Source organism: Cucurbita pepo, chromosome LG01, assembly GCF_002806865.2.
Source record: "Cucurbita pepo subsp. pepo cultivar mu-cu-16 chromosome LG01, ASM280686v2, whole genome shotgun sequence".
NCBI lineage: Eukaryota > Viridiplantae > Streptophyta > Magnoliopsida > Cucurbitales > Cucurbitaceae > Cucurbita > Cucurbita pepo.
In genome coordinates this window covers 9,499,837-9,525,143 of record NC_036638.1, presented here as the reverse complement: position 1 = coordinate 9,525,143, position 25,307 = coordinate 9,499,837, and the positions used below count along the sequence as shown (strand labels likewise).

General features: G+C 35.1%; 2 protein-coding genes and 1 pseudogene across 2 annotated transcripts in view; all 3 read left to right on the top strand.

Annotated features, from left to right (window-relative positions):
* The first annotated feature begins 4,726 nt into the window (after window positions 1-4,726).
* Window positions 4,727-6,432, top strand: LOC111802401 (cytochrome P450 71B35-like). Its single transcript, XM_023686753.1, has 2 exons — window positions 4,727-5,658; window positions 5,760-6,432. The coding sequence occupies exons 1-2, from the start codon at window positions 4,729-4,731 to the stop codon at window positions 6,369-6,371; spliced, it is 1,542 nt and encodes a 513-aa protein (XP_023542521.1). The 5' UTR covers window positions 4,727-4,728; the 3' UTR covers window positions 6,372-6,432.
* A 6,851-nt stretch (window positions 6,433-13,283) lies between these two features.
* Window positions 13,284-19,710, top strand: LOC111810218 (annotated as a pseudogene).
* A 5,137-nt stretch (window positions 19,711-24,847) lies between these two features.
* LOC111810187 (cytochrome P450 71B36-like) overlaps window positions 24,848-25,307 on the top strand; it is an 8,009-nt gene continuing 7,549 nt past the window's right edge. The window contains exon 1 of the mRNA XM_023696798.1: window positions 24,848-24,990. Within this exon, the coding sequence (XP_023552566.1) occupies window positions 24,848-24,990 (143 nt within the window). The remainder of the gene's footprint in view (window positions 24,991-25,307) is intronic.

Here is a 25,307-nt window from a genome sequence, read left to right as displayed (position 1 = left end):
TTCTTTTCTTTTCTTTATTATTTTTTTAACTTTTGTCTTTTTAGTCATAGTCCGAGTTTCGAAGCCTCAAACAATCGAATGGTGGCATAATATGTGTGGATCGTGTTGTGGTGAATCAGAAGGGTCTTGAGGCTATAATTGGGGTTGTTGGGTTTGGCTGTCACGCTACAAAGACGTAGTTAACATGTGTGTTGCTCAACTGACTAAAAGATCAAAAGATTCAAATCTTTCGCCTCCACAATGTCGAACTAAGAAAACTAGCATAGAAATGTGTTTTTCTTTTTATCTTTCATATTGAATCCAAATTTCTCAAATAAAATTCTACCTACTAGGTATAAAATCAATGAATGGATATCCATTCCAATTACATAATATCTAGATACTTTATAAATAATATCTAGATACTTTATAAATAACTCTTACATATGCTATGGAAAAATAATACAATCACTGCAATCCATTACCTACCTAAATAATGCAGTAGTAAGAGATAATAACATGCCTTTCATATTAAAATAATTGATAATTTTTTGTCAACGATATTAAATCTAATTTGTAACAATTAAAATACGTTGACTTTTGTGATGTGCACGATCTCCAAGATCTGGCGGATGGTAGAAGGAATTTGGTTAAAATAAAAGTACGACGGATGCTAGAGATAGAACCATGTATTTCTACTATAAGCTCTCATTGCTTTGCTTTTTATTACACCAAACAAAAGTCTAATGACAATGGAGATAATATTCCCTACTGTCATCTCTTTTTTAATTAGTCAATGTAAGTCTCTAACAATTTTTACTAAATATGTGCAATCCAAACTATGTGGTCAAGTCTCTAAAAAGGAAGATGAAATTTGTTATGATTAAAATATGATATACATCTTTAAGCCCGACATTTAATGACATTGACACATATATGCGATAGAAAAATATATCAAATTAGTTTCACTCCCATTCATTAGGTCATTTTTCATAGAGGTATTATTGGTGACTTTTTTTTTTTTTTTTCTCAAACAAGTGTCGGTGGAATGTTTAGAAAGGTGTCTTCTCATTTTGGTCTCTTACTATATTCATGGGTGATTGTACTAAGACTAAAATTATGACAGAAAAACCTTTAGTCATGTGTACTTGACCTTACAACTCAAACTCAGACTCGAAAACCCTACTCAAGGNAATGGTTAATTACATGGTTGACACGTGCCTTTTCCAAGCTCAAATTTCTTATCGGAGAAGGTTCTAAAAATTCTCATTATGGATGTATTATGTGAAGCATTATGAGAATTATCTGAGTGTTGCAATTATGCTTTCAGCTTTTGCTATACATGTATGTGTTTAATTCATGCGGAAAGAAGTATGAGAATTTGTGAACTCTGCACTCCGAGAGCTTGATGGATGTTATCGTCCCATTGAGCATGTATGTTTATTTTTTATGAATTATGTATGATGATGCTAGATAATGGTTGTGTGCACCCTGAATCAATTTCCATGATCCAATATTATGTTAAGCACAGGGACTTGTGGTTAAAGCGACTAGTCACTAAGTATAGACCTAACAGTCCACCATAACATACGAACTAGCTTAGGAGCATCCTTAGGCTGTTAGTTGTGTGAACGGTGTCAATAGCTTCGTGGGGGAACAAGGGTTCCTGATCAGAACCCGCTGTTCCTAGTTATTTCACATGGAAAACGATAGACCCACATCGTACAACCCATTAGCTGTATGGGATAAGGGAGGGATCACGCCCCCCAGGTATTCAGCACTACTATGGGCCTGGGAGATATTTAGCACAACCCTAGATGAGATGTCATATAGTCTCTGATAGCCATGCATGAGTTAGTGCCTCATAGAGAGACACCGATCATTCACAACTCATCATAAGGAACTCTTAGAATTTAAATAAAAGGACGAATGATCAGAATAGATCCAACACGATATGACCAGAACCAGACTACCTAGAGCCAGTGAGAAGCCCGTGGGAATCTGTTAAGCCTAGAATGCGATGAGAGTCTACAAATAGGTGGCTCACTGAGTTTAATTTTTATACTCATCCCTCTTTTCCTTCCTTTTTCAGATGTTCACAAGCTGCCAGTCGAGGTGGAGGAGCGTTTGAGAGCTGTGCGGTCACAGAAGGGGTCGTTCTGGAGCGTCAATCCTTTTTCAGTCGTTTTTTTTTTATTTCGTTGTATATTTGTATCTCCTTGTAATATTTGAAACAACAAACCTCTTTTTCTTTTCTTTTCTTTATTATTTTTTTAACTTTTGTCTTTTTAGTCATAGTCCGAGTTTCGAAGCCTCAAACAATCGAATGGTGGCATAATATGTGTGGATCGTGTTGTGGTGAATCAGAAGGGTCTTGAGGCTATAATTGGGGTTGTTGGGTTTGGCTGTCACGCTACAAAGACGTAGTTAACATGTGTGTTGCTCAACTGACTAAAAGATCAAAAGATTCAAATCTTTCGCCTCCACAATGTCGAACTAAGAAAACTAGCATAGAAATGTGTTTTTCTTTTTATCTTTCATATTGAATCCAAATTTCTCAAATAAAATTCTACCTACTAGGTATAAAATCAATGAATGGATATCCATTCCAATTACATAATATCTAGATACTTTATAAATAATATCTAGATACTTTATAAATAACTCTTACATATGCTATGGAAAAATAATACAATCACTGCAATCCATTACCTACCTAAATAATGCAGTAGTAAGAGATAATAACATGCCTTTCATATTAAAATAATTGATAATTTTTTGTCAACGATATTAAATCTAATTTGTAACAATTAAAATACGTTGACTTTTGTGATGTGCACGATCTCCAAGATCTGGCGGATGGTAGAAGGAATTTGGTTAAAATAAAAGTACGACGGATGCTAGAGATAGAACCATGTATTTCTACTATAAGCTCTCATTGCTTTGCTTTTTATTACACCAAACAAAAGTCTAATGACAATGGAGATAATATTCCCTACTGTCATCTCTTTTTTAATTAGTCAATGTAAGTCTCTAACAATTTTTACTAAATATGTGCAATCCAAACTATGTGGTCAAGTCTCTAAAAAGGAAGATGAAATTTGTTATGATTAAAATATGATATACATCTTTAAGCCCGACATTTAATGACATTGACACATATATGCGATAGAAAAATATATCAAATTAGTTTCACTCCCATTCATTAGGTCATTTTTCATAGAGGTATTATTGGTGACTTTTTTTTTTTTTTTTCTCAAACAAGTGTCGGTGGAATGTTTAGAAAGGTGTCTTCTCATTTTGGTCTCTTACTATATTCATGGGTGATTGTACTAAGACTAAAATTATGACAGAAAAACCTTTAGTCATGTGTACTTGACCTTACAACTCAAACTCAGACTCGAAAACCCTACTCAAGGAATTTGCAGCATTAGGTTAAAAACATGTGTTACGGTGAATAATTTTTTATTATTTTGTGAGATTATTCAAGTTTGATGAAATTAACAAACGCATTCAGTATTAGGCACTCCAAAGTGGTCTCATTTTTGGGTCATTTTTCATAGGAGTACCATAGTGACTTTTTCGTTTCTTAAACGAGTGCAATTGACTCGTTTTAAAAACTTGTAGTCATGCATACAAGACCTTACAACCTAAATTCGAATGCAAAAACCCTTAGTTGAGCCATTTAAAGCATTTGATGAAAAAATTGAGTTACAACCAATATTTTTCGATAGCTTGGTGTGGAATGTTTAAATTTGATGAATCGACACACGTGCTCGTAAAAAAACACCTCGAAATGGTTTTACTCTCAAACTAATTTTGGGTCAATTTTGTTTCTCAAATGAGTGTCATTGGAATGTTAAAGAAATTATTTCTTGCTTTGGTCTCTTACTTTGTTCACAGGAGATCGTACTAAGATTAAAATGAGCTCGACTAAAACCTATAGTCATGTGATGATTAACCATTTTTTGAAAAAAGAAACTTGGCTCATTCAAATTTTTTAATTTTTTTAGTATATTCCTCAAAAATTATTTTAAACCTAAATAATCCAAAAACTTTTTAAAACCATAAATTTTAAATAGGAGATCTTGAAATAACAAATCATTGGAAACATGTGAGGAAAAAATCTGAATTACAACTCAGAATCGTCCAATTTCCTAGGAAAGTTAAAGTTTGATGGATGTGATCAAGCTATAAAAGTTTGTTTCCTCTAACTACACTTTTAAAAAAAAATTCTCAAGAACAAATTATCGGTGTTAGATGATAAAAGTTCTACATCGGCTACTTTATGAAATGATCATGGGTTTATAAGTGAGGAATACTAACTCCATTCCTACGAGGCCTTTTGAGGAAGCCCAAAACAAGCCATGAGAGCTTATGCTTAAAGTGGACAATATCATACTATTGTGGAGAATCGTGTTCATCTAATAATCGGAAGTTTCTTCCGCTCAAAAAGATAGTGACTGTCAAACAATCTGAAGTTTCTTCACTCAAAAGATAGTGACTCTCAAATCTGTGGGAGTCCTTAGGAATAGTGAGAGACTATTTGCATTATAATGGACCAATTCTAAAAATGCCATAAAATGTGTATACCAACTTTATAGCCATCCCTCTCAATACAAATCTATATGATGTTGTGAAAAAACAATTATTGGAGTCTCTGTGGCCCAAAATAGCTCAATCACCCTACACGCAAATATTACTCATTCCACATTCTACTCTTTATATCTCGCAAAATAGAGCTTGGAAATGCTTAGAGTTGATAAAATGATGCCTACTAATGATTTTTTCATCTGGGTTCCTCTGCTTTTCCTCTGTTCTTCTCTGTTGCTTCTTAAATCCATAAGAAAACAGGCAAAACCCAACAACAAGCTTCTTCCTCCCACCCCTCCAAAGCTTCCTTTGTTGGGCCATCTGCACCTCATTGGCTCCCTACCTCATCGCTCTCTCTCTCAGCTTTCAAAAAAATATGGCCCCGTCATGCTCCTCCAATTGGGCTCTGTCCCAACCATCGTAATCTCCTCTGCCGCTGCTGCAAGAGAGTTGTTTAAATTTCATGACCTTGCTTCTTGCAGCCGCCCTCTCTTACACGCCAACAGAAGAATTGCGTACAACTATCTTGACATAAGTTCCACTCCATACGGTGATCACTGGAGGAACGTTCGAAAGATTTGTATGCTCGAGCTCTTCACTTCTCGGCGGGTGGAATCTTTTCGGGAAATTAGAGAAGAGGAAGTGGGTCGGCTTGTAAACTCTATCACTCAATCCTCTTCTTCTTCATCTCCAATCGATCTGACTCAGAAATCCTATTCTCTCACTGCAAATATAACAACAAGAGTTGCTTTCGGAAGCATTTTCAGCGGGGGAAAATTAGATGATGAACACTTTCAACGTGTTATAAAGAGAGCAGTTGCAGCAATTGGAAGCTTCTCCATGACTGATTTCATTCCTACTTTCGGTTGGATTATTGATCGGTTGAATGGTGTTCATGGGAGGCTGGAGAAGAGCTTTGCTGAGATGGATGCCTTTTTTCAACATGTGGTCGACGATCGTATCAACTTCAAGAAGACTTCTAAGAAGGAAGAAAACATTGTTGATGTTTTGTTGAGAATGGAAAGGGAAAGCTCTGAATCTGATGCACTAAAAGTCACCCAAGATTGCATTAAAGCACTCATCAAGGTAACCTAAAATTGGTAACCTAAAATTAGAGATTCTTCTTAGAGTGTTTAGCAAGATTAGGAGTTTGGATTATTTTAATCTTTGGATATATGGTTTTTTAGGATATTTTTATAGCGGGAGTAGAAACCGGAGCAGACGTCATTATTTGGGCCATGAGAGAGTTGGTTAGGAACCCTAGGGTGATGAAGAAGCTCCAAGACGAGATCAGAAGTTGCATAAAAGAAGATTCAGTGAAAGAGGTCGACCTAGAAAAGTTTGAGTATCTAAAAATGGTAGTGAAAGAGGTTCTCAGATTGCATCCACCAGCCCCTCTTTTAGTTCCAAGAGAAACTATCTCCCCTTTTAAGCTCAACGGTTACAATATTGACCCCAAGGTTCATCTTTACATTAATGTGTGGGCCATTGGACGAGACCCACAATCCTGGACTGATCCAGAAAAATTCTTTCCTGAGAGGTTTATAGCAAGCAATGTCGATTACAAAGGACAAAACTTCGAATTAATACCTTTCGGAGGCGGACGAAGAATATGTCCTGGGATGAACATGGCAATCCTTACGGTGGAGTTGGCACTAGCTAACCTCTTGCTGTGCTTTGATTGGAAACTGCCCAATGGAACGAAGGAAGAAGATATAGATATAGGAGAAGACGTTAGTATTATCATTGCCAAGAAATCACTCCTTAAATGTATTCCAGACCTTTCAAATAATTTTTAGTTTATAGTTTATGGTTATGTAATAAACTCAAATAAAAGAGCTATAAGCCTATTTCTATTAATATTTCTTATCCATAAATTAAGTAAAATATATATATATATAGAGCTATAAGCCTATTTCTATTAATATTTCTTATCCATAAATTAAGTAAAATATATATATATATAGAGCTATAAGCCTATTTCTATTAATATTTCTTATCCATAAATTAAGTAAAATATATATATATATAGAGCTATAAGCCTATTTCTATTAATATTTCTTATCCATAAATTAAGTAAAATATATATATATATAGAGCTATAAGCCTATTTCTATTAATATTTCTTATCCATAAATTAAGTAAAATATATATATATATAGAGCTATAAGCCTATTTCTATTAATATTTCTTATCCATAAATTAAGTAAAATATATATATATATATATATATATATATATATATATATATATATAAAAAGACAAAATGAAATCAGAGTTGCAAAGGCTTTGTTATTGTTTTACTCACCCCTATTTAAATTTGAAATATCAAGTAATCCTTCCAAGTACTAGATAGTATATCTACTAGTTGTTCATTAAAATTAAAAGAGCTAGCATAAATGATATCATAATATAAAGGTAGATAATGATAATATCATTTATACCTTCTTTCTTTACACACCAACTAGTCTCATTCTGACTTCTCATGTATTTTTTTTTTCTTAAAAATACCCATCAATCTTGCTCTACCAAACTTAAGGGAGCTGCTTGAATCTGTACATTGGCTTTCTCAACTTGTATACCTTTGTTTCTTTGCTTTTTTTTCTTATGAATTTCTCTGGTTGTGCTACATAAACCTCGTCTTGCAAACCTATTCTTGAGATTATTAGTGAGTGAGTTTCTTTGTCGTGAGTAGTTGTGACTCTGCAAGTTTTGTGTCAAAATAGCTTATTTAGTATTTCTGAGGTATACCCAACACGATTGGTGATTTGCAAAATCATCGGAGAAATCAAGAAACTCAACAACAACAACACGTGGGCAACATGCATGATGTCCTATTTACAAGGACAAAACTTTTAGAAGGACATTGGCAAGAGTGAAACTACACCGCTAGAAGAGGATTCTAATGGTGCCTTGAGCAAATGGAGAATCAAAGCAGGCAAAGTAAATGTTTACCTTGAAGACGACAATCAGAGAAAAGATGATAGAGCACATTTGGGAAGACAAGACATCGAAAGAAGCATGGATCACATTCGTGATGTTGCTCTCAGAGGAGAACGATATGAGGCTACAACTTCTTGAGAACGACAATCTCACAATGTGACATGAGCATTGCCCAATGCTTCCATAGAGTCAAGTCGATCTGTTGGGAGATTATTGAACTAGACCGAAGTTCGTCATTGGAGAAGCTCGAACGAAGAGGATCATTATCCACGAATTGCAACAAGAATATAGAAGCTTCGTTATTGCTATACAAGGATGACATGCTCAACCATTACTTATAGAGTTTGAAAATTTGCTAGCAAGTCAAGAAGCCATGACTAAGCAAATGGGAGACATTACATCGAAGAATGAAGAAGAAGCGCTCTAAACAAGTAAAAGTCAGAGTAACAAAAAGCCATGTGGATACGAAAATTGTGACAAAGAAATATGTCACCAAGGAACTACACAACCTTGGAGAGCTCATAAGAACAACAACATGAGTTCTCAAGGGAGGTTTGAAGGTATTTGCTACAATTGCGGGAAAAAAGGGCCGCATGTGCAAGGATTATTTGTCCAAGAAAAAGTCTGTCAAAAGCAATGTGACAACCTCCAAAAAGTAGATGGAGGATGAATGGGATGCAAAGATATTATGTGTCATAGAAGAAGATGAGTTAGCACTTTTGACGATGATGGGAAAGCATATCGATTATGAGAATGACTAGATCATTGATTTAGAATACTCAAAGCACATGATTAACAATTAGAGTAGCGCAATCGAAGCAGTGTGGCCCTTAGAAAAGGAAGTATTACTAGACTTTAGCAACATTGAAGAAATTCTTCCACAAAAGATAGGGGAGAAAAATGTACACATTTGGTTAATCGTTGATGTGTTTAAATATCCAAGAGACAATAATGTTGGTGAGCAAGACGTGACTCCAATGAAGTGAACTCGGTGAAAAGGAAATAGCACCTAAATAACTTAGACGGTAAAAAAGAATTCAAAATTCAAATTCAAAGTATGCCAATACAACGGGCAATGGAGGAATAAATTATAGCCTTGGAACAAAATCGAACTTGAGAACTGTTGATATGATTCAAAGTATTCAAAATTGAGATATGATTTAGAGTAGTTGAGATATGATTCAAAGGATTCAAAGTACCAACATTTAACGAGATTGTGAGTAGATTTCAATTTATCTCGGATTTTCATAATTTACTATTTTTGGTTAGTGTATAAGCCTGTAAATATTGGAATTGGGTAAGCATTGAGGGAGGAAACAATAATAAAGCATTACAGCATTTATCTATTTTATCTTTTCGTATCTCTTTCAATATTCTTTTTCCAACAAATTTGGTATCGGAGCCAAGTTCCTATCAACACGAGAGTGAGTGATTATTTTTTTAATGGCAGTAGCTGTTTTTTTTTTCCTTTACACCGCTATTACCAATTTTTAATGGTGAGAAATATGAGTGGTGGAGCATCAAGATGAAGACATTGCTCAGATCGCAAGAGCTATGGGACTTGGTGGAGCACGGGTTCGTTGATGTATTAGAACCCACAATAGAAGAAAAGGAGAGATTAAGAGAAACCAAACGCTTTGTTCATTATTCAGCAAGCAATTCATGAGACTATTTTTTCACCAATTGCATCAGCAACCACATCAAAGTAAGCATGGTCAATTCTGGAGAAGAAGTTTCAGGAATATTCAAAGGTCATAACAATGAAATTGCAATATTTAAGACGTGATTTTGAAACTCTGTTCATGACGAAGGGTGAATCAATTGCTGACTTTTTGTCAAGAGCAATGACAATAGTCAGTCAGATGCGTACCTATGGAGAGAAAATTTCAGAGAAACAATTCTTGCAAATGTGTTGAGAAGTTTAATTCCAAAGTTTGACCATGTGGTGGCTGCCATTGCAGAAGGAATGGGCACACAGAAGTTGATTGTTGGTATAAAGATCAACAAATGAATTTTGCAGCAGAAATGAAGAAGAATAAAAGTTTTTTATGACGTGTATTGATATTAATTCAAAAGAAGGTGACTTATGGTTTGTTGATAGTGGATGGTCGAACCATATGACGGACATCAAATCTTTATTCCAAGAGCTTGATAAGATGCAAAGAATTAAGTTGCAACTTTGAAATACAAAAGAGATTACAGTTGAAGTTTCAACAGATGAAGAGACAAGGGTCAACTCCAGTACATACCTTAGTGCCTCCACTACAACACAAAATTTGTCAAATCATCATCTTCAGCACCACTTAAGCAACTCTCCTCTTGAAGAATTTTCAGATGAGACACCTCCAAAGAAGTATAAATCTTCAGCTAACATATATGCACCATGTCAATTTGGTATTACTATTTCAGACCCTATGAGTTATGAAGAAGTAGTNTAGAACCCACAATAGAAGAAAAGGAGAGATTAAGAGAAACCAAACGCTTTGTTCATTATTCAGCAAGCAATTCATGAGACTATTTTTTCACCAATTGCATCAGCAACCACATCAAAGTAAGCATGGTCAATTCTGGAGAAGAAGTTTCAGGAATATTCAAAGGTCATAACAATGAAATTGCAATATTTAAGACGTGATTTTGAAACTCTGTTCATGACGAAGGGTGAATCAATTGCTGACTTTTTGTCAAGAGCAATGACAATAGTCAGTCAGATGCGTACCTATGGAGAGAAAATTTCAGAGAAACAATTCTTGCAAATGTGTTGAGAAGTTTAATTCCAAAGTTTGACCATGTGGTGGCTGCCATTGCAGAAGGAATGGGCACACAGAAGTTGATTGTTGGTATAAAGATCAACAAATGAATTTTGCAGCAGAAATGAAGAAGAATAAAAGTTTTTTATGACGTGTATTGATATTAATTCAAAAGAAGGTGACTTATGGTTTGTTGATAGTGGATGGTCGAACCATATGACGGACATCAAATCTTTATTCCAAGAGCTTGATAAGATGCAAAGAATTAAGTTGCAACTTTGAAATACAAAAGAGATTACAGTTGAAGTTTCAACAGATGAAGAGACAAGGGTCAACTCCAGTACATACCTTAGTGCCTCCACTACAACACAAAATTTGTCAAATCATCATCTTCAGCACCACTTTAGCAACTCTCCTCTTGAAGAATTTTCAGATGAGACACCTCCAAAGAAGTATAAATCTTCAGCTAACATATATGCACCATGTCAATTTGGTATTACTATTTCAGACCCTATGAGTTATGAAGAAGTAGTTGAAAAAGAAGAGTGGAAGAAAGCCATGGTAGAAGAGATGCAATCCATTGAGAAAAATTGGAACAAAGTTCTATGGAGATTTATATGGGAGATGTAGTCCATTGTGGTAGCCTGCTTATCAATTTAATGAAGATTTACAAGAAGAGGTCTANTTGTTCATTATTCAGCAAGCAATTCATGAGACTATTTTTTCACCAATTGCATCAGCAACCACATCAAAGTAAGCATGGTCAATTCTGGAGAAGAAGTTTCAGGAATATTCAAAGGTCATAACAATGAAATTGCAATATTTAAGACGTGATTTTGAAACTCTGTTCATGACGAAGGGTGAATCAATTGCTGACTTTTTGTCAAGAGCAATGACAATAGTCAGTCAGATGCGTACCTATGGAGAGAAAATTTCAGAGAAACAATTCTTGCAAATGTGTTGAGAAGTTTAATTCCAAAGTTTGACCATGTGGTGGCTGCCATTGCAGAAGGAATGGGCACACAGAAGTTGATTGTTGGTATAAAGATCAACAAATGAATTTTGCAGCAGAAATGAAGAAGAATAAAAGTTTTTTATGACGTGTATTGATATTAATTCAAAAGAAGGTGACTTATGGTTTGTTGATAGTGGATGGTCGAACCATATGACGGACATCAAATCTTTATTCCAAGAGCTTGATAAGATGCAAAGAATTAAGTTGCAACTTTGAAATACAAAAGAGATTACAGTTGAAGTTTCAACAGATGAAGAGACAAGGGTCAACTCCAGTACATACCTTAGTGCCTCCACTACAACACAAAATTTGTCAAATCATCATCTTCAGCACCACTTTAGCAACTCTCCTCTTGAAGAATTTTCAGATGAGACACCTCCAAAGAAGTATAAATCTTCAGCTAACATATATGCACCATGTCAATTTGGTATTACTATTTCAGACCCTATGAGTTATGAAGAAGTAGTTGAAAAAGAAGAGTGGAAGAAAGCCATGGTAGAAGAGATGCAATCCATTGAGAAAAATTGGAACAAAGTTCTATGGAGATTTATATGGGAGATGTAGTCCATTGTGGTAGCCTGCTTATCAATTTAATGAAGATTTACAAGAAGAGGTCTATGTAGCACAACCGGATGGATTCATAAAGAAAGACAAATAAACAAAGGTATACAAGCTAAGATAAACATATTGTGTTTATCAAACCCATCCCAACATGAACTTGTGTCAAGGCTAGGAGATATCAAACCCATCTCTTGCAAGACTTACGAAATAATGTGTCTCTCGGATGGATCAATTAATAGATTCAAGGCTCAAACTGTAGCTCCAGGGTTCTCTCAACAATATGAAATAAACTATGACGAAATGTTTAGTCTAGTGGCAAAGATCACAATCGTATAGGTTCCTCCAACACTTGTAGTAAGTAAAGATTGAAAATTATGGCAGATGGATATGAAGAATGCTTTCTTACATGGAGAGTTAGACAAGGAGATCTACATGAACCAACCAAATAGATTTGAAAATGTAATCGGAGTCATTAGACAGTACATGCAAAGTCCAAAGAAACTTCATTTAGATGCGGCTCGACAAATCTTGCGATGTTTCAAAAGTATAATTGATTATGATCTTTTGTACAAAAGAAGCGAAAACTACAAGCTAGCTAGATACCGTGATGCTGACTATGCATGATATCACGATACCTAAAGATCAAGCATCGAGTATGTATTCAAGATCGGTTCCAGAATAATTTCTTGGTATAGAAAAAGGCAATCAACAGTCTCATTGTCAACTACAGAAGCAGAGTACAGAGCGACGACTAGAGCAGCTCAAGAAAGTACATGGTTGAAACTCTTAACGGAGGATTTGCACCAGAAAATTGACTATCAAATATCATCTCATTGCGACAATGAATTTGCGGTTCTTCTCGTAGAAAATTTGATGTTTCAAGGTAGAACAAAGTATGTGGAGATGCATTATCATTTTATTAGAGAGATTGAAGGAAGAATACAAATGACAAAGTGGCAAACTTGTTTACAAGAGGACTGAATAATAACAAATATAAGGGCTTTGCTGTCAGCTCAACATGATGCGGCAAATGTGAACTAGTGTTGAGGGAGAGTATTAAAATATCCTTAATAGCCCAAAGTTTAGTGGCATGTATTTTAGGAAAATGATTTAGGTAAAAGATCCCAAATATTTTAAGAGAAGAATTTAGGTATTTTAGGAATAAATGGTTAGATATTTTAAGAATAAATTATTAGTCTATGTTATAAATACTCCCTCACCCTACCACCAAGGTTATCATCCCAACAAATCCTAAACAGAGAAAAGTGTAGTAGTCTTCTACAAAGTGTCTTATAATCTTTCCTCGGTTAATAAAGAGTGTAAGTATTTCTCATAAAGAGTTGTGTTTAACTGGACTCTGTTCAATTAGACAACTCTTGAATTTACACTCTAGTACGTGACTGATGCACACTTTGGTCCGATGATTTTATGTCCGACCTCTGCAAATGGAACTTGACGTTGTTGTTTCTTCAAACATGGTGCTTTCCCAAGTGCCAAGTGGGTCTGAAGGTTGGCACCGCTGTGGTTACAGTGACCTGATTGTGGTGGTGACTGAGACGGTGGCTGAGGATATTGGTTTTGGTGATTTTTCTTCAAACGTGGTACCTTACCAATGGCAGATTGCTATGCCACCTACCATGGAGTAGTTGGCTCATAATATGTAGCACCCGAAGAGAAGAAAAAAACGGGGATCAAAGTCAACAAAGGAAGAAAAGGTAAGAAAAAGAGAGAGAGAAAAGTTGAGAGAAGAAATAAGAATTCGTCTGATACCTCATCAGAAAACCACGGACGAATGGGAGGTGTCGTGTGGCTGAAGTTCTTTTTCCATTAAGAAATCGAGAGAAGATCTGTGAGGTAAGATCTTTAGCATTTTTTTCAAATCTGGAACTTTTTAGTGTGAGTCAAGGTTTGAAATCGTGATATGTTCATCTAGAGTGAATCCTCTAGGAGGATCCATGAAGAAACTTAGCCAAAATTCTTGTTCGAAGGCGAAAATACGAGTCCTTCCAAGAATCGGTAAGGATGTTAATGGACCTTCTTCCGGCGTATAAATAAATTTCAAGAAAAATAGTAAGATGTAGATAGAACTATGATCTAAAAGTGAAGAAACCAATTTGAATCGGATTCAAAATCTAAAGATATGAAAAATAGAAAATAGAAAGAAATATGTAGGAGGAGAGAGAAACGACTCCAGCGAGTCACATGTCGACCATCGAGTGGAACCGCGCGTACCACCAGGCGGAGAATATGTGTCAGGTGCCTGGTGGAGCCATGCATTGAACGCCTCATGGAGCGACGCAGCTCCACCCGATCTGCGACACACGACCTCTACACTCGATCCAACCCACAACCCATCTTCGACCCGCAACCCAATCTACTCGAGTGACCTGTAGTCCAACCAGAGCTGCTTAACCCGAACTGACCCAGAGCCCGGTCCAGCGACCCACGAGTATGGCTTTCTTCCGCGCGTGGCACTCGCGCATGACAGCCCTGAGTGGGGCTTCTCAAGGCGCGTGTAAGCTTCATTTTTACTCGTTTGACTTCTGTTTGACTGATTTTCATCCTGATTCCAATTCTAACCATATTTTTTATGTGAATTAGGACTTATTTTTCTCAATTAAGACACTGCGTAGGATCGTTAAACGAAAGGGCACGCGTCAACCATGTAGGTCGCCACATGAAATTTAGGAAGAAATACTTGTACGATTTGCTTGGAATGCATGCATGTTACTGTATTTACCTTAGGGGTAGCTTTCCATGAATGAATTTAGGTAATTTGATTATTATGAGTATGGATGTACTATATGAAGTATTATGAGAATTATCTGAGTGTTGCAATTATGTTTTAAGTTTCCGCTATACATGTATGTGTTGAATTCATGCTGATAGGAGGATGGAAATTTGTGAACTTTGCACTCCCGGAGCTTGATGGATATTATTGTCCCGTTGAGCATGTATATTTATTTTTCATGAATTATGTATGATGATGTTAGATAATGGTTGTTTGCACACTCAATCAATTTCCATGATCTAGTATTATGTTAAGTCTTGCCACTTGTGGTTAGAGTCACTAGTCACTAAGTATGGACCTAATCTTTCCCTTAGGAATCTAATAGACCACCACAACATACAAACCACATCAGGAACATCCTTAGGCTGCTAGTTGTGTGAACGGTGTCTATAGCTTCGTGGGGACCAAGGGCTCCTGATCAGAACCCACTGCTTCTAGTTGTTTAGCATGGAAAACGAGAGACTCACTTTGTACAGCCCATTAGCTGCATGGGATAAAGGAGGCGTCGCACCCCTCAGGTATTTAACACTACATGGACCTAGGAGGTGGAGGAGCATTTGAGAGTTGTGCAGTCACAGNGAATGAATTTAGGTAATTTGATTATTATGAGTATGGATGTACTATATGAAGTATTATGAGAATTATCTGAGTGTTGCAATTATGTTTTAAGTTTCCGCTATACATGTATGTGTTGAATTCATGCTGATAGGAGGATGGAAATTTGTGAACTTTGCACTCCCGGAGCTTGATGGATATTATTGTCCCGTTGAGCATGTATATTTATTTTTCATGAATTATGTATGATGATGTTAGATAATGGTTGTTTGCACACTCAATCAATTTCCATGATCTAGTATTATGTTAAGTCTTGCCACTTGTGGTTAGAGTCACTAGTCACTAAGTATGGACCTAATCTTTCCCTTAGGAATCTAATAGACCACCACAACATACAAACCACATCAGGAACATCCTTAGGCTGCTAGTTGTGTGAACGGTGTCTATAGCTTCGTGGGGACCAAGGGCTCCTGATCAGAACCCACTGCTTCTAGTTGTTTCGCATGGAAAACGAGAGACCCACTTTGTACAGCCCATTAGCTGCATGGGATAAAGGAGGCGTCGCACCCCTCAGGTATTTAACACTACTATGGACCTGGGAGGTGGAGGAGCATTTGAGAGTTGTGCAGTCACAGAAGGGGTCGTTCCGAAGCGTCAATCCGTTTTCAATCGTTTTTAAGTTTTTTTTTTATTTATTTCGTTTTATATTTGTATCTCTTTATAATATTTGAAACAACAAACCTCCTTTTCTTTTATTTTAATTTAAATGAATTTTTATCTTTCCTTTTATTTTATTTTTGTTTGTTTTCACACTTTTTTTTTTTTTTGGCCACTGGCAGACCTTTGAAGTCTCAAACAATGGAGTTGTGACATAGTATGTGTGTGGATCAGAAGGATCTTGAGGCTATAATTGGAGTTGTTGGGTTTGACGGCCACGCTACAACGACGTAATTAACACGTAATTAACATGTGTGTAACTCAACTGACTAAGAGATCAAAAGATTCGAACCATTTGCCCTTCACAATGTCGAACTAAGCAAACTAGCATAGAGATGTGTTTTTTTTTTCCTTTCGTAAATTGTATCTTTCATATTGAATCCAAGTTTCTCCAATAGATATCTAGTGGAAAAATAATACAATAACATCAAGTGATGCAACCCATTACCTGCATTATTAATAGATAATAACATGCATTTCATATTGAAATAATGGATAAATTTTTATCAACAATATTAAATCTAATGAGTAGCAATGAAAATACGTAACTTTTGTGATGTGCACGCACCCCAAGATACGATGGATGGTAGAAGAAATTTGGTCACAGTCATCAATAGGGTAAATATAAGGAATTTAGGCTTCACCATGGATCTTTACTATAATTACATTTTCGAGATTCACAATGTTTTTTATTCAATGTTTAAGAATTCAATTGACATGGTTGAGTTAAGATAAAAGTATGACTGAGGCTAGAGATACAACAATAAATTTCTATAATAATATGATATTGTCCACTTTGAACATAAGCTCTCATTGTTTTGTCTTTTGTTTCACCAAAAAGAGTCTTATACCAATAGAGATATTATTTCTTACTTATACACCCCTTCTTTTTCTTAATAAAATTACGTGGTCAAGTCTCGAAGAAGGGAAGATCGAATTTATTATGATTAAAATATGATATACATCTTTAAGAAGCACATTTAGTAAGACTTTTTTTTAGTCCATTTTTCATAGAGGTATCATTGGTGACTTTTTTTTTGTTTCTCAAACAAGTGTCATTGGAATACTTGGAAAGATTTCTTCTCATTTTGATCTCTTATTGTATTTACTAGTGATTGTACTAAGACTAAAATTAGAACTCAAAAAACTTGGAGTCATGTGCACTTGACGTTATAACTCAAACTCCAACGTGAAAACCCTACTCCAGGAATTTGCAGCATTAGGTTAAAAACATGTGTTACAATGAATATTTTTCCATAATTTTATGAGGATTACTCAAGTTTGATGAAATTAACACATGCATTCAGTATTAGGACACTCCAAAGTGGTTTCACTCGTAGGCCATTTTCCATAGGCGTACCATAGCGACTTTTTTCGTTTCTTAAACAAGTGCAACTGAGTCATTAGAAAAACTTCTTTCTCATTTTNACAAAAAAAAAAAAAAAAAAAAAAAAAACTTGTAGAGAGCATACGAGACCTTACAACCTAAATTTGAATGCAAAAATCCTTATTCGGGCCATTTAAAGCACTAGATGAAAACATTGAGTTAGAGCCAATATTTTTCGATAGTTTAGTGAAGAATGATTAAATTTGATGAAATCGACAAGCGTGCTCAGTAAAAAAGCACATTGAAATGGCTTTACTCTCAAATTATTTTTGGGACGGTTTGGTAGGGGTACATTTGTGACCTTTTTTGTTTCTCAAACTAGTATCATTGGGATGTTAAAAAAAATTATTTCTCACTTAATCTCTTACTTTGTTCACTAGAGATTGTACTAAGACTAAAACGAGGATTAATAAAACCTATAGCCATGTGATGATGGACCATTTTAAAAAAGAAACTTGCTCATTCAAAATTTTTCTAGTATATTGCTCAAAGATTATTCTAAACCTAAAATCCAAAAACGTTCTAAAACTATAAATTCTAAATACGAGATCGTGACACCAAAATAATAATAATAATAACAATAATACAAAAGAAATCATTGAAAACATGTGATTGGAAAAAATTGAATTACATCTAAATATTGTCAACTTCATAGTCCGGGAAAGTTAAAGTTGGTCTAAAAGTTTTTCTCCAACTCCATTTTTGTCATTTTTTAAGGAGCCTTATTGGCCATTTCTAAAAAGTTCATTTAGCTTTTTCTATGATTTTTAAAAAGATATTATTAGTCATTTTGATGTCTAACCTACTTAAGTAGATGGATACATGAGGTCCAGATATTCCAATCCTTTCAATATAATTCACATATCATCACTTCTAGTCTCTTCCACTCAATAATAGTGAGAGACTATTTGCATTATAATGAACCAATTCTGAAAATGCTATGAAATGTGTATACCAACTTTATAGCCATCCCTCTCAACACAAATCTATATGATGTTGTGAAAGAACAATTATTGCAGTCTCTGTGGCCCAAAATAGCTCAATCACCCTACACGCAAATATTACTCCTTCCACATTCTACTCTTTATATCTCGCAAAATAGAGCTTGGAAATGCTTAACGTTGATACAATGATGCCTACTAATGAAAACACTTTCAACATCTTATGCGGAGAGTAGTTGCAGCAATCGGAAGCTTCTCGATGACCAACTTCTTTCCTACTTTCGGTTGGATTATTGATCGGTTGAATGGTGTTCATGGGAGGCTGGAGAATAGCTTTGGTGAGATGGATGCATTTTTTCAACATGTAGTCGACAATCGCATCAAGTTCAAGGAGAGTTCTAAGAAGGAAGAAAACATTGTTGATGTTTTGTTGAAAATGGAGAGGGAAAGCTCTGAATCTGATGTGCTAAAAGTCACCCAAGATTGCGTTAAATCACTCATCATGGTAACCTAAAAAGAGACTGTTCATTGGGTATTTTGTTTATACAAGGCTAAGGGCACCGATTATCTCCGTCTCCATTACTGCCCACTTTATATATCATTCGATTATTAAAATGTTTTATCTTTTTAATAGATCTTATATCAAAAAATAAAAATTATCTATTTTTAAAATTGAGACATCTAATCTCAACTAAAATAAATGAAGAATTTGGTCTAGACAAAGATTGAAATATGAAGTAGGAATAGAGATGAAGAAGGTCTCATCCTATGGACATCTCTACCTAAACTTTTTTTGAAAATACAGTTGACCCATAAACCAATAATGATATAACCATGGAGTTACTTCTTTATCATTATGTTTTATTTTCTTCTTCCGTGAATGTATGGTTTTCTAGGATATTTTTCTAGCTGGAGTAGAAGCACCATTGTTTGGGCCATGGCAGAGTTGGTTAGGAACCCAAACGTGATGAAGAAGCTCCAAGACGAGATTAGAAGTTGCATAAGAAGATTAAGTGAAAGAGATAGATTTGGAAAAGCTTGAGTATCTAAAAATGGTAGTGAAAGAGTTTCTGAGATTGCATCCACCAGCCTCACTTCTACTTCCAAGAGAAACCATCTCCCCTTTTAAGCTCAACGGTTACGATATCGACTCCAAGGCTCATCTTCACATCAATGGGTGGGCCATTGGACGAGACCCACAACCTTGGACTGACCCAGAAGAGTTCTTTCCAGAGAGGTTTATAGGAAGCAATATTGATTACAAAGGACAGAACTTCGAATTAATACCGTTTGGAAGCGGCCGAAGAATATGTCCTAGAATGAACATGGGTACCCTTATGGTGGAGTTGGCACTGGCTAACCTCTTGTTGTGCTTTGATTGGAAACTCCCAATGGAAGAAGATGTGGGTATGGAAGAGGAAACTGGTCTAACCATTACCAAAAAAATCACCCCTTATACTTCTTCCCGCCCTTTCAACTAATTTTTAGTTGATAGTTTTCCAATGGAATTAAGCTACTCAAATAAAAATCAATATTATCTTATAGCTAATTAATCCATTTTTATCCATAATATAAAGCCCAAAATGTTAGAGAAAGAGACAATAAAAGCCAAAATGAGATCAAAGGTTTGGTTATTTTTTTACTCACCCAAGTTACTAAGTAATTACCAAAAACAAATTCATAAATTTTGGAAACTACTAGCCACTTTCTCAAAATTCTATCCACTTTCAAATTTTTGAATCACAATTTTTGAATCACATCTTAACACAGTTTCATGTAATACTTTGAGGTAGCATAATTTTTCGTTTGATAAAGCCTTAATAAGTACTTATGCTAGCCGTTCATTTGTGTTACAATCCTTCCAGATAATTTTTTCTTTTACAAATAAGATCATAACTATAATGTCAAAGTTCAATGCTTTGTTCTATTGTCAAATGTTGGTTTTTTTTTTTTTTTTTTTTACAAAATATCTTTGTGGCTCCTTTTTGCTCTTGTCAAAAATTAGTTGACATTTTTCTTAATCAAATAGCTTAACATGCAGTTGGAGTTGTTGCAACATAGTCTGCTTCTAAAATTGACAATGTCATTGTTTCTTGCTTCTTTGAGCTCTAAGTAATCATCCATGATCCTAAAGTGAAAACATTTGCTAAAATGTTTAGTCTATCATCTAACGATCCGGCTCAATTGCTATCCGTGAATCCATATAATTTGATATTTTAAGATTTAGAGTATCAAATTTCATACTCCAGAGTTTTAGCAACATAACTCAAGACCCATTTGTTATTCAATTATGAACCTTTGAAGTGTTGCATAAACTTAGAAATAACACCATCAGGAAATACATTATTGAGTCGTGTGCGCATTAAGTAAAGTAGATCAATCTGTCCAAAAGCTTTTGAATCTTCTAGCATCGGTCGTTTCTACTTCATCTTCATGTTGTAATTTTTCATTAATATTCATGGTGTTGTTGTACAATAAATTTACTCAATATTCTTAACATATTTTCCTTGCAAAATAAAAATCTCATCTTGAACTTGATATGCATCAAGACCAAGAAAATAGTGTCATACACTCCTATCTGACATCTCAAATTCACTATCGTTTGAGACTTAAATTTATCCACAATAGAGTTAGAAGAGCTACTATAAATGATATCATCAACATGAAGGCAAATAATGATAATATCACTTATACTTTCCTTCTTCACGTACAAACTAGTCTCATTCTGACTTTTCATGTATTCTTTTTCTTGAAAATACCCCTCAATCTTGATTCATGAACCCATATTTCTTAATTCTAGCATCATAACTGAAGACCCATTTTGTCTCTCCATAAAGAAATTTTGAAGGTGGTTGCATAAACCTAAAAATAACACAAACTATTATCAAGTGGATGTCATTTCTACTTTATCTTCATGTTGTTATTTTTCATTAATTTTCATGGGTGGCTGCAGACTGAAATTAAGCACACTAAACTTGCTCAATATTTTTAGCATATTTTCTTTGTAGAATAAAAATCTTAATTTCAACTTGATATACTCCAAGATTAAGAAAATAGTGCAATAAAATCATATCTCACCTCTCAAATTCACTATGATTTGAGACTTAAGTTTATTCACAATAAAGTTGAGGACCTAGTATAAATGGCAATATCAACCTAAAGGGCAGATAGATAATGATGATATCAATTATATCTTCCTTCCTCACATACAAAAGAGAATCGGTCTGACTTCTTATGTATTATTTTTTTTTTTAAAATACCCATCAGTCTTATTATACCAAGGGAACTGTTTTAATCCTATAATAACTTTCTCGGCCTATATACCTTTGTTTCTTTGCTTTTTCTTGTGAATTTCTTTGGTTGTGCTACATATACCTCTTCTTATAAATCTTTGTTAAGGCATGCTCAACAATAAAGGCAGAGTTACCGCGCTCCAGCATATATAGCCCTCCATCTCTTTTATTGGTCGCCCCACCCCCTTTCCTATTTGACGATTCTGGACAGTAAGAAGATTATTAGGCCATGGAGAGAGAAAAATAAGATGTTAATTTACTAATTGAAAGAAGATTTTTAGTGAGATGATGAACAACCAAGACATCAATAATTGAATATTTGGAACACGAGAAAGCGTATCAGTGTGGGTAATTGGTAGAGATGCACTGTTTCCTACGATCACAAAGTCTTTACCCGTGTAATTTTTCGACTGATCCAAAATAGTTGGATTGACAGTTATATGGGCCGAAGCACCAGCGTCCAAAAACCAATTAGTAGTCTCGGGTCCAACAATAAAACATGATGTGTTGAAGGCTTCAACAAGGTGGGCATAACCAGAATCAGTCTGAACATACAGTTGGTTGCAGCAGTCAACATAATGACCCTCAGTGCGGCATATTTGGTTGCAAGGTGGTCGACGACCTTGACCCGAGTGGGTTCGTGCTGAGTTGGAAGAGTTGTTGTTGTGGGAATGAGAACGACCTCGTTGGTTGTTAAAGGAAGTAGGTGACTTCCCATGGGTGCGACCACGACTAGTGACTGTAATGTCGTAGGAATGGAGTCAAAAGACTTGAGGTTGCACTAGAACAACTCAAAACTTTTAGCTTTAAAAACTAAATCTGCAAAACAAGGGAGAGGGGTAAGAGCCATTTGAGCAATAGAAATTTTTTTAAAATCTGTGTCGAGTCCACGAAGGAACCAATGCACTTTATCAATATCCTCAACTAGTCTACCAAAGCATGAAGTTGGTCATATATTGTTTTAAAGGTACGGGCAGACTCAACAACAAATTTGGTCTCGCGTTTCATCAGCTGCAAGTCATCCTTGAGTCTCAGTTCACGGGCTTTCAAATGATGGCAGAATGTAGTATCCAATGCAAGTCAAACGTCACGTGTAGTGGAGAGACCAACGACGACAACAATAAATTCCTTGGTGAGAGAGGAGAGCAGGAGATAGAGAAGACGTTGATCGGCTTCTTTACATGCCAAATATTTGGTGTTGAGTGTTGAGGAGGTTTCTGGTTCAAAGCAAAGTGGTGAAACTAGAGTTCTATAAATATAGCCCAGCATCTCTTAACTACCAAGAAGAGGGAGAAGTTGGCTTTTTCAAACAAGAAAATTGGATGGAGAAAGTTTGATGGTGATCATATGAATTAGCGTTGAAAGGAAGAAGATGGGAAGAGGATTCAGAAGCCATGGAGAAGAAAGAATCAGGGTTACTAAATTGAGGGCATCTAATACCATGAAAATATTTGCTAAAACAACCGCACCTAAATCGTGGTGAAAGTTCTTTATTTGTAATCATTTACGGAATAGAATAAATTATAAAGAAAATGAAGAGAGTAATAAATGGGTACAAGATGTTTGTCTATAATCAAAAGGCAAACATATACTTAAACCATAATGGAAAGCTAAATATATCATAGAAGATATTTGCCTATAATAAAGGGTGAAACAGGATACCTATGGTAACCCATCATTTAAAACTAAATATCAAAAACAAAACTGAGTCATAGCAATTTGGCTGCTAATGCTAGAATAGTTCTTACAGTTTCCAAGTGAGCTATTGAAGAGAAGGTTTCTTCAAAATCCACACTTTGTTGTGTGTACCATTTCACCACAACACGAGCTTTATGCTTTGTATGTTTCTATTTGCTGCAAATTTTGTTTTGAACACTCATTTCAAGTTAATTGCATCTTTTCCATTTGGTAAATCAACCGTCTCTCATAAGAGATAATTGACATGATGCGTATACTGTCTTGGCGGTGTCTCATCTGAAGATGATTCAAGAAAAGAGTTGTTTGGTGATACTGAAGTTGAGAATTTATCAATGCATAAACAACATAGCCAAAGACTCGTAAATGACTTGCAGATGGTTTCCTTCCATGTCATACTTCATAAGGAGATCGATTCATTACAGGCTTTATTGGTGAAAGATTTAATAGATAGATGGATATTACTATAGCTTTTGCCCAAAATTGGTTCGAAAGTCCCCTTACTCGTAACATACTTTTTGTCATCTCCACAACCGTTCGAATTTTCATTCACCGATTCAATTTTGTTCCAGAGGGTAAAGAGTTGTTCTCTCCCTTTAGATGCCCTATTCTTCACAAAATAGATTGAATTCTTTATACATAAACTCGTCACCTCTATCTATAAAAAAAAAAAAAAAAAAAAAAACTTTAACGTGGCAGCCACTTCAATTCTCTACAATAGCTTTAAAATTCTAGAACTTCTTAAAAGCGTCTGACTTGTGTTAGGAAGTAAAGTCCACTCATGTGACTAAAGTCATCGGTAAATAGTAAAAAATAAACAATCCCACCCAAGAATTGCAAAGTCCACTCATGTGACTAAAGTCATCGGTAAATAGTAAAAAATAAACAATCCCACCCAAGAATTTAGTTTGCAATGGCCCACATAAGTAAACATGAATAAGTAGTAAACAATTTGAAATTCTTTTAGTTTATCCAACAACAAAAGACTTCCCAGGTTGCTTGGCATAATTACATCTATCACATAAACTAATTGTATTAATATGTAGTAACCCGAAAATCATACTTTTATCATTGATTAATTTCAGGTCCTTCATATGAAGATGCCTATATCTCAAATATCATACGTCAAGTCATCTTTTGCTCTAATAGTAAGAGTAAAATCTCCCACGTTAAAAACATCCAATGGAAACATCTTATTTGAATTCATGAGAACTGAAACTTGCAGGCCTCATTTCTTATTTGTAATTATACATATGTTGTCATCAAATAGAAAAAAATGTCCTTCCATCATCAATTGTTCAACACTTAATAGATATTATCTTAAATATGACACAAATTGAACACTATCCAATAATTTTACTATGTCACGACTAGTTTCAACTTTCATTGCCTTTCCCTTCAACTTACATCTCTCTCTTCTTGCAAGTTGCACCTTAACTCTTTGTGTCTCATCAAGTTCTTGGAGTAGTGTCTGTCATATGATTCGAGTATCCGCTATCAACAAACCCTTTAGGTTAGTATCAATACAAGCCATAAAAAGTCTTTCTTCTTCTTCTTCATTTTTTGCGGCAAAATTCGTTTGTTGATCTTTACAACAACAATTAAAGTTTATATGCTCATGTCCTTCGCAATGGTAACCTTAAATGGTGTTACTTTTCTCATTGAACTGCCTTTATCCATCATTTCTCCTACTACCCTTGTTACCACGACCATGATTGCCACGAAATTCTCCTATTCCATGATCGCTATTTGCCAACGAACATTTTTCCATGGGTTGGTGGTTGTCTCCTTTAGTTAAAATGTTTTTTTCATCATTCTTTTTCTATGATTTATTCATTCTTGACTCATGAGTTTGAAGAGAGCCCATTAGTTCATTATGAAAGAGTACTAATAGATCGTTAGCTTCTTCTATAACAACCCTCAGGTAATCAAACTTTAAAGTTAAACTTAGCAGTACCTTTGCAACAATTGACTCATCTGAATTTCGCTCATCATCGGTACACATTTGGCTTACTATTGTCATTGCTTTTGATAAAAAAAAAAAAAAAAAAAAAAAAAAAAAAAAAAAAAAAAAAAAAAAAAAAAAAAAA